We start from the raw sequence: 11,086 nt of genomic DNA, 5'->3' as shown, positions 1-11,086 counted from the left end.
GAGAGATGAAAAGATTCATTGAAGCAGCACGCCTCCCCGACGATGAGTTAAAGTTCATCCTCGGACAATCATTGCGAGGCATCGCAGGCGAATGGTGGGATATTGTGTCCGAGCAAGTTACCTTTTGGGCACAGTTCTCACAGGCGCTCCGGGACCGGTTTTGGAGTTCAGCAATCCAACGGAAAGTGCGGGACAATCTCAATATAGGGGTACATCGCACTGAATCAGGCGTATCTCGAGTCGCCTACGCGATGAAACACATCGGTACAGCACGCGATCTGATTCCACGGCCAGCGGACGAAGAGATCGTCCAGATGCTGGCCAGGCACTACACCCAGGCAGTGGATGACTGCGTTCTCGGCCAAAATATCAGCACGGTCGACGCATTCTTAGCCTTGCTCGAGCGGTTCGATAACGGGGGAACCGTGAATCGCCCAAAGCAGGAGGAACGTTCAAACCACGTTCGAGATTGGAATGTCCGCACGGCCAATGAGAGGGTAATCCAACCTACAACGAACCCGACTCGGTCGACTCCATTTAACATGAGCCAGGCCCGACCCAACCGGGAAGGTCAACGTCAGATGACCGAACATCCGCGACCCGCAGCAGAATACCAGAGACCGAGGTACGAAACTACTCGTCCCTGGCAAGACTACAGGCGGCCACCAGATCGACCGAGGGATTCGACGCCAAGTCGCATCCGAACGGCGCAAATTGACGAAGACGTTCCTGAAGAGGAGGCGGACGCCCCTGAATTGGAAGCGACCGCGGAAAACGACTAAGGGGAGCCTCAGCGATTTGTCTGAGTAGTTCCCCCCCTCAGACGAGAGGTATCTCCTCGAACGCAAACGGGGAAAATGTCCATCTGACCATCGGCTCGCTGTTTCCGGACACGCGCCAGGAGCTCCAAGAGGACGAGGGATCTCCACCACCATGTAAAGAAGCAAATCGCTGTCCGGAAGTGCCGTTGAAAGTCGAGGGCATTCCAGTCAGAGCCCTCGTGGATACGGGTAGTACGGTCACAGCGGTTTCAGAGGCATGGTACACGTCGCACCAAGATCAACTGCGCACGTGCCCAACATTGCCGGTGACGGGGGCCGTTGTAATTGGAGCGACGGGAAGCAGGTCGGCCAGATTGAAAAAACAAATCTGGGTGACTCTCAGCCATAACAATAAGACGATCGAGACGTCGGCAGTGATTGTACCTGGACTGATTTGCGAAATGATTCTCGGCGTCGACGCGCTGAGACAGGCACAGGCTACGGTAAATTTCCAGCAAGACTCGCTCTCGTTAAACACCAGGGACGGGCAAATTACAATCAAAATGTCCGAAGAAACGGAACCAGCTGACCCGAAGATAAGAACGGTGGGAGAAGCCACGAAACGAACGGACAAGCTGAAAAGGACAGCGAGCGAGACGTTAACTCACCTCCTAAAAACCGTGCCAGCGACGCCAGCAGAAAAATCCGCGCTGCGTCGTGTCATCAAGGCCTTTCCAGAAGTATGGAGGGAGGAAATAGGAAGAGTAGCGTGTTACGAGCATCACCTACACGTGAAAATTTCTAAGCCATACTGCAGCCGGACGTATCCGATACCGCTAAAGCATATGGAAGCGGCAGATGCGGAAATCCAAAGAATGTTAAAGAACGATATCATCCGACCGAGCACCAGCCCGTACTTGAACCCGGTGGTGCCGGTGCTGAAGAAAAACGGGACGCTACGGCTCTGTCTCGATGCGAGGAAGCTAAACGAATATCTTGTCGACGATCACGAGATGTCAGAGACTCCAGATGCGATTTTCCAACGTTTCCAGAGAGTGGATTATCTGACGAGCCTCGACTTGACCAACAGTTTCTGGCAAGTGCCCCTGAATAAAGCTTCGCGGAAATACACGGCTTTCTTGTACCGCGGGCGGTGTTACGAGTACGTAGTGACACCTTTCGGCCTCAAGACAAGTAGCGCAAGCCTTGTGAGAGCGCTGAGGCAAATTCTCGAGGGCATGGATGGATACGTCGTCAATTTCATCGATGATATCCTTTGTTTCTCTACAACATTCGAGGAACATATCAAACATCTTTCCGCCCTATTAAAACGGTTAAGGGACCATAATGTCACGCTAAACCTCGAGAAATGTAAATTCATGAGGCGCGAAATAAAATTCCTCGGGCACATCTTATCGACAGAAGGCCTCAAACAAGATCCCGAAAAACTCGCCGCAATCCGTGCGTTTCCATCTCCTCGAAACGTCAAACAACTACGAGGCTTCCTCGGGCTTGTGAACTATTATAGCAAATTCACCGATAAGCATGCCGAGACCACGGCACCGCTGCTCGCCCTGCTTAAAAAGGGACAACGCTGGACATGGAACGACACGTTGCAAGCGACGTTCGACAAAATAAAGAGCACTTTTTGTACCGAGGTGGTATTACAATACGCGGATACGCGTAAACCGTTCTTCCTATCCACGGATGCGAGTTCGTCAGCAATCGGAGCAGTAATTGAGCAAAATAACGCGAACGGCGAACTAAGACCAATCACCTTCGCAAGCCGAACACTAAAAGGGCCGGAATTGGCATATTTCACCACCGAGAAAGAGCTCCTGGCAATAGTATGGGCGCTAGGGAAGCTGAGGACGTACTTGTACGGGGCTACGATCGTACTTTTCACCGATCACAAAGCCATTACGTTCCTCATGAATAGCAAGCTGTTAAACCAACGCCTTACTCGGTGGATATTGTCGATACAAGACTACCATCTAGAAATACAGTTCCGCCCAGGGAAAGAAAACATCCCGGCAGATACCATGAGTCGATTGCATAACATGCCCAGTGGAGAGAGGGCAGATCGACAGACTTGTATACCAATTCTGACAGCACTTGCCCGAGCAATATCACCGTCCCTAGCGACGGCCCTGAAGCGGCTACCCGAATGGCAGCAGAAGGACGATAAATTGCGTCACATTCGCGAAAAGTGCGTAAAACAAGGCACTAACGAAAAATCTAGGTATCGTCTCTATAATAGCACGTTGTATCACGTGAACAAAAGTGGTGGGGAACGAGCGGTCATCCCCGCAGCTTTACGTGACAATCTCATACGTGAGATACACGAAGTTTACGCACACGTTGGTGGAGATAAAACTGTAAGACTCATATCTGAATCTTTTTACGTACAGAAACTACATCGACATGTGCGAAAACTGGTATCCACGTGCGATACATGCCAACGAGTCAAAATTCCTACACACGCGACCCATGCCGATATGCAGAGTATCATACCGAAGTGTCCGCTCGACGTGTTGTCTATCGATTTCTACGGCCTGTTGCCGATTTCAAGGGGGGGAGTCAGATATATTCTCGTAGTGGAGGAACTATTCACAAAATTTGTTAAATTGTATCCCATGCGGAACGCAACAACCTGCGTAACGCTCGCGCGAATTTTCACGCGGTACATCCCTACGTACGGAAAACCCAAGAAGATCATCACCGACCACGGGACGCAATTCACCTCAAGGAAGTGGGCGGAAGCTCTCCAGAGAGAAGGCATCCACCACGTGCTCTCCTCCATCCGACACCCCCAGAGCAACCCGGTAGAAAGGGTTAACCGCGAGATCGGACGGATCATTCGCACGGTGGCAGCCCATGCACACGCCTCCTGGGCCAAGTGGGTCGACGTCATCGAAACCTGCTGCAACGAAGTGGTGCACGATGGCACAGGGTTCACGCCAACCGAACTCCTGCTGAATAAAAAACCGATGCGACCATGGGCACGGTGGATCCATCACTCCACCGAGCCTGGAACGACAGATGACGAGCCGTATCACGCCAAGCTACAGCTCGCGTTCCGGCACATGACAAACAAAGCACGGAAGCGGTGCGAGCGAGCTAACACCGGAAAAATTCACATAGAATACGAACTGGGTGACCATGTATTGGTAAAGACCAACCCGGTATCAAATGCCGCCGACCGAGAGATAGCCAAGTTCTTCCATTTGTACGAAGGTCCGTACAAGATAGTACAAAAAAAAGGACCTTCAACGTACATGCTGGAAAACCCTAACACGAAGGAAATCCGTGGCACATTCCATGCTTCGTGTTTACGACACTACCATCAACAAGGACAGCCACCGGACGAGGACCGAGATGTCAACAAAAGATCCACCGTACATCTCATCAGGTTCGAACCGAGTGGGGAATTCCAGGAAACCCCCAAAACCTGCCCAATATAAACCTGACGGGTAACGCCGGTGAATAGCTCATTCACAAGTCAGTAAGCAACATGGCAACAGCCAAAGAGCATCGTGCGAGCACCGAAGCCGGCAACCAAGCCTACGCGGCATGGGCAATGGTCAGCCGACCAACCCAAACTGGGGTGGATATAAAGTACCACAACCCTCCACCCCACGCGCTAACAACAATTGCACCAGGCCCGTGGAAAACCGGGCGATGGCGCAAGCGGCGGTACGCCCACGGTACAGCAACGCAAGCCAGGGTCAACCGGGTCCCGGCCCAGACCCAGACGCCGAAGGGGGGACCAGAAAGGGCCCACAGGGGCTGGGGAGGGCTCGGACGGGGCACCACCCGAGCCGAAGACACGCCTGCAACCAAGGCAATACCACCCGATACACCAGGGGCAAGAAACGCGCAAAAGACGCCGGCAGCCGGTGTAACACAACCCGGGGCGCCGACAGCAGGAGACACGGGCCCAGACGAGATGGAGATGTCCTGGGAGGTCATCCCACTGGAGGCAGAGGTGCAGCAGCGGCAACAGCAACAGGAAGCCGAGGATCCAGACGTCTCTTGGGACTCTTGTGACCTCGACCCAGACCCGCGCCTCCCAGTGCCGCAAGTGAATGCACGGGACCCATTAGGCCTGCTGACGATGACCGAAAGCCTCATCGAAGAGCTCTTGGAATCACCAAAAGGGGAAAAATAAGTGCGCGGCTGTGCCCCCAGTGTGAAAGAAGTGTTTAGTTATTTATATTTTTTTTTTCCTGTTCTTATTAGGAGTATCAAAATGCGACTCAGTGAAAATTTTTTTTTTCTCTTATAGTATGGCTGCGTTAAGTGCAAAAAACTTTTTTTTTTTGGCTTGTTTATTCCGTCAAGCGATAAAAGACTGACCTTATTTTTTTTTCTTCTCGTTACTATAGTATTACTGCGTTATGTGCAAAAATTTTTTTTTTTGGCTTGCTTATTCCGTCAAGCGATAAAAGACTGACCTTATTTTTTTTTTCTTTCTTCTCGTTACTATAGTATTACTGCGTTAAGTGCAAAAATTTTTTTTTTGGCTTGTTTGTTCCGTCAAGCGATAAAGGACTGATTTTATTTTTTTTTCTTCTCGTTATAGTGTTACTGCGTTTCAGTTTAACGTACATTTAATTTTGGAAAAAGACTGCATTTAGTTTAACGTTTTCGTTTGTTTTTCTCCGTACTCGATTCGGTAGTGTTCGAGATTACCGTGCATCGATACTGCGTGTCGCACGGGTAATCTCGAAAGTGGAGGTGGGGGTAATATGTAACCGTGTCGGTTACATACACATATACCGCACGTATCGGTCGGCGATACGACCCCACCACCGTACCATACTACGTTGTTCGCGAGTCCGGAGATAGTGAGGGATCGCGAGATATCGCGATCCTTGTCGAATTGCGCACGCATCGATCCCCACTCGATAATGATCGAAGGAGGTCGATGCGAGCCAGCGATCGAGCACTCTACGTCTGGAAGCGGTCCGAGAAACACGCGTTTAAGAATTGTGTCTGTTCGACGAAACACGGTATCCGTTCGAGGAGTCAAACCGACTCGGCAGAGCAAGGCAAACCGTCCTTCCTGCTCTCAACGCGTACGCGCCTCAAACCGAGGAGTCACGAGCGCAAACCGCGCCGTGGCACTGTCGAAACGTTTTATATAAAGCTCCGTGACTCTCGGACGTGACCGCGTAGTAGTCAAACGAGATTACATAATTTTCACTCGCCTAAAGATTGATCGAGAAATGTTTAATTATCAATTCCGAAGTGAAGCATTACTAGTGTCAGTGTAGATTACTTGCAGCGAGCAAGTCGCGAGTACTATTTAGGAGCGACGGCGAGTGGAAGGCGCCGTGTGTCGGTACGACACGATTTTGTAAAATTTAGAGAACTGCGTCACGCAGAGATAGAAACGCGTCGCGAAGCGTGCGATTATCGCGTCGAACAGACACAGTAGATTCACTTCGTCCTTCAAATATAAATATTAGTATAGGGTACGTATAAGTATCGTTCAAAGATACGGTACGTACTATACGGGTCGAAGCGAGACAGTCAATCATCGCATGATCGCGGTGGTTCTTCCGAAACCTCAACAGAGCGTACTCTGAGGCTACGAAACGTACCAAAGGGTAGACTCCTGGGTTCCGAGGGACTGCCGAGGTTTTCTGTGAGTCTCGTCTGGATCGAGACTATTTCACTTCGCACAATCAGGGTTTTTCTGCCGTGACCTTAATCGAGGGTACTCCGAGGCCACGCACCGTGCCAGAGGGTACTCTTCTGGGTCCCGTGGAATTACCGAGGTTTGGTGTGGGTCTCGACCAGATTCGAGGCGATTGTACTTCGTACGATCGCGGCTACTCTGTCGTGACCTTATCAGAGCTTGCTCCGAGGCCACGTATCGTGCCGAAGGGTAGACTCCTGGGTCCCGTCGAGCGACCGAGGTTTAGTGCGAGTCTCCCCCGAATCGGTACGAAAGAGCATCGCACGATCCCGAGTATTCTGTCGTGACCTTTGTCCGAGATCACTCCGAGGCCACGTATCGTGCCAAAGGGTGAACTTATAGGTCCCGTGGAATAATCGAGGTTTAGTGCACGTCTCTACAGAATCGAGACGATCGCGCCTTGCACGATCGAGGACACTCTGCCGTGACCAATATCCGAGAATACTCCGAGGCCATGTATCATGCCAAAGGGTAGACTCGTGCGTCCCGTGGAGTGACCAAGGTTTAGTGTGCGTCTCCACTCAGGCCACTTGTCCGAACATCGTCCAGGTGCCTGGTTGGTCTGACGGGTACGACGTCGTTCGATCGCGGATTTCGGGTCAGATAGGAGCGATCGGACTTTGCACGGTCACTGACACTCTGCCGCCGCCTCGCCCGAGACTGCTTAGAGGCCACGATTACGTGCCGAAGAGCAGAATCATTGGAAGCGCGGAGTGACGGCGATTTCGTGTTTGTCTCCATCCTGATCACTCGTACGATTTTCCGGCCGAGTGTAGGGACGGTCAGACGGGTCACGAACTGCTTGTCGCGGGGCGCGATCCGTGCTGAGTGATTTTCTAAACCGATTCCGAAAACCGGGCGTAGAGTCGAGCGAGCGTACCGCGAGCGTTTTTCACGCGTTCATAATACTTTGTTTATGTGTCGCGAGCCGTCGGCACGGGAGGCCGACCTATTGTTCCACACGGTACCTGGAATTAACTGTATCCAAACATACACGACGGTTCTTACGAGAATATATCATCTTTTGTTACCTTATCTGGGCTACGAATATCTCATTTAACTCGTCCATACCTCGCCGCTTTCCAGTGCCTGGAGGCACGAATCCATTCCTGCTCGCAAACGTGCAGGCTTCGAGAAATTAGGGTAGTAACCGGCCCTGCGAGACGGTTAGGGATAGTCTCGAGACGCGAAGTAGAGATACGAGTAACGGCGTACGCGAATCGGTAGAAACGGTAGGAAAGAACGGTTACAGGATAGGGTTGAGGATAGAGGATAGGATGGGATAGAGGATAGGATTGGATAGAGGATAGGATAGGGGAATTTATAGGATAGGATTGCGGATAGGCTAGGATAGAGGATAGGATAGAGGATAGGATAGGATAGGATAGTGGATGGGATAGGATATAGGATAGGATAGGATAGAGGATTGGATAGGATACAGGAAAGATTAGGATTGAGGATAGAGGATAGGATAGGATAGAGGATAGTGTAGCGGCTAGCGGGGCGCCGGAAGAGAAATCTTCAGCGCACCAGCACCAAGAAAGATTTATGGTTTGCACAGCATAAGACGCTATTTGTGAGAAAACGTCTTTAACGTTTTTGGCCACTTAGCGGACAGATGTGTCCTTGTAGTTCCTAGCGACGAACTCAATAGCGCAAGTGGACGCCATAAATTTTGGGTAGTCTAAGGGTCTCCAGCCTAGAGTGTCCCAGCGACGCGTGCCTGGTTTCTATCACCCGGGAAAGCTGGGCCCGTTGACGTAAGCCAGCAGTCACGTACCGCACTTAGCACGGGGCCCGGAAGACACCCCGCTGCATCACCAAAATTAGATTTTTAACAGAACGACACGCTCACCCTTCTCACGCACGAGAGGCGTGGAACGTGGGCGTGTTATGCAAAATGCACGGATTGGTGGAAGTTCCCCGCAAGGACTTCCACCAATCAGCCGACAAGCATTTTTGAGAATATAAGGCAGAGACTACCGACGAGAAAAGGAAGTCACGAAGTCGAGACAGAGCCGCGTATCCGCCGAGTGACTTAGAGTCTAGTCCGGTCGTTGCTAAGTGGCAATAACAGTTCAACCGCGAGTCGAAGCGAATCGCCGGTTTTAGTCGAACCACCCCGGACGCTCTCGCGACATCACTCTTTATTGTAAATAAACAACTCAGTCACGTACACCTGATTTGAACACTCATTCTAAGGCACCCGCCTTATATAACCCTGTTCCTTCATTGGTGACCCCGACGTGATCAGGGTGACTGAGTCGCATCACGCGCATTTTTTTTTCTTTTCTCTCGAAGTGCGTGTAGTGCAGTGATATTGAAATGGAGACAACGACGCCAGAAGTCAGCAAGGTCGCCATCAGGATCCCACCTTTCTGGCCTGAGCAACCCGAACTGTGGTTCCGCCAAATCGAGGCACAGTTCGCCCTAAACGGGATTACAGCTGACACGACAAAATTTTATTACATACTGTCTCAGCTCGAGCCCAAATACGCGGTGGAAGTGCAGGACATTTTTATACACCCACCGGAGGCCAACAAGTATGGGACACTAAGGTCCGAACTTCTGAAGAGGCTGTCGGCGACCCAAGGAAAAAGGATCCGGCAGCTGCTGGAGCAGGAGGAAATAGGCGACCGAACCCCGTCGCAATTCTTACGCCATATGCGGAACCTCGCAGGTACCACAGTCAGCGACGAGTTCCTGCGGACCCTGTGGTCAGGTAGACTACCCAACGTGACCAGAGCCATCGTCTCGGCTCAGTCAGACCTGCCATTAAGCAAGCTAGCCGAGATAGCCGACCAGATCCACGCGGAGGTGCAGCCAGCCCAGGTAGCCAGCACGTCGGCCCCAACGCAGTCCGACCGCCTGGCAGAGCTCCTGATCGACCGATTGGAGAAACTGGAGCTTCGAATCGCCGAAACATCCCGACCTTGCAGTCACAAGGGAAGCAGGACGCCCAGACGGAGTCGGTCTTCGTCCAGGTCATCGCGTAAGACGGAGAACGTCTGCTGGTATCACCAGAGGTTTGGGAAGGAGTCCACCAAATGCCGCCAGCCGTGTTCGTATGCGGGAAACGAGTCCCTCCGACACTGACCGCGGCAGCCAGTGACGGAACATCCACCTGCCGCCTCTTCGTCACGGACAAAGTGACGAAGACCGAATACCTCGTCGACACTGGCTCGGACCTTTGTGTGTATCCACGCACACTCGTCAAAGGCCGAGTCAGCAAGACGTCATACGAGATGGTTGCGGCAAACGGATCGACGATCGGCACCTACGGCATCCGCGTGATGGACCTCAACCTGGGACTACGGAGGGCCTTCCAGTGGAGGTTCATCATCGCCGACGTGGGAAAACCCATCATTGGCGCCGACTTCCTCACGCGCTACGGCCTACTGGTGGACCTCAGGCGACGACGCCTGATCGACCAGACGACATCACGGACGACAACGGGACGCACCGTCGTGGGTTTCACGGACTCCATCCGGACCATCGCGGGGAACTCACGCTACCACCAGCTGCTAGCCCAGTTTCCCGACGTGACCCGACCCACAGCGACTCCTAGGCAAGTCAAACACGATGTTGTACATCATATTGTAACGACTCCCGGCACTCCCGCGTATTGTAAGACCCGCCGATTGTCCACCGATATGTACAAGGTCGCTCGCGCAGAGTTCGAGGAACTGTTATCTCGGGGTCACATCCGTCCTTCTAAAAGCCAGTGGGCTTCTGCCCTACACATGGTGCAGAAGAAGGACAACGGATGGCGGCCCTGCGGCGATTACAGGACCTTAAACGCTCGCACGATCCCCGACCGGTATCCCATACCACATATCGAGGACTTCGCGCGAACATTAGCAGGGAAGACAGTGTTTACTACGTTAGACCTGGTCCGAGCGTACCACCAGATACCGGTAAACCCTCGCGATATTCCGAAGACCGCGGTAACGACGCCGTTCGGGTTGTACGAGTACACCGTCATGCCGTTCGGTTTGCGCAACGCGGCGCAGACGTTTCAACGCTTCATCGACACCGTCTTACGCGGTTTCGATTTTTGCTATGCGTATCTAGACGATATTCTAGTAGCGTCAGTCGATGAAGACGAGCATATGGAACATCTGCGTCAACTCCTCGAGCGGCTTAACGAGTACGGTGTCATCGTCAACCCGAGCAAATGCGTATTCGCCGCTACCGAAGTCAAGTTTCTCGGGTATATTGTGAACGGCAACGGCACGAGGCCTCTACCTGAAAAAGTAAAGGCCATAAACGAATTTCCGAAACCAGAGACCGCGAAACAGCTCCGTAGGTTCCTCGGTATGTTAAACTTTTATAGACGGTTCATACCTAACGCCGCGGCGGTACAAACGCCGCTTCACCACCTGCTCAGCGGTCGGACGGCGAAAGGCAACGCCCCGATCCAATGGTCAGGTGAAGCGGAAACAGCGTTTCAAGCATCCAAAGATGCACTTGCCAACGCTACGCTACTAACGCATCCATCGAGTCGTTCGCAACTCGCGATTATGGTGGATGCGTCGGATTTCGCGATCGGAGCAACGCTGCAACAGCGACAAGGAAATTCGTGGAGGCCACTAGCCTTCCACACGAAATCCATGTC

General features: G+C 52.2%; 1 protein-coding gene across 1 annotated transcript; it reads left to right on the top strand.

The window, feature by feature from the left end:
• Positions 1–8,793: 8,793 nt before the first annotated feature.
• LOC143363099 (uncharacterized) lies at positions 8,794–10,794 on the top strand. Its single transcript, XM_076803717.1, has 2 exons — positions 8,794–9,190; positions 10,778–10,794. The coding sequence occupies exons 1-2, from the start codon at positions 8,794–8,796 to the stop codon at positions 10,792–10,794; spliced, it is 414 nt and encodes a 137-aa protein (XP_076659832.1).
• The last annotated feature ends 292 nt before the right edge of the window (positions 10,795–11,086 follow it).

The sequence above is a fragment of the Halictus rubicundus genome, unplaced genomic scaffold, assembly GCF_050948215.1.
Source record: "Halictus rubicundus isolate RS-2024b unplaced genomic scaffold, iyHalRubi1_principal scaffold0020, whole genome shotgun sequence".
Lineage (NCBI taxonomy): Eukaryota > Metazoa > Arthropoda > Insecta > Hymenoptera > Halictidae > Halictus > Halictus rubicundus.
The sequence above is the reverse complement of the archived record's forward strand: the minus strand, read 5'-3'. Positions and strand labels throughout refer to the sequence as shown.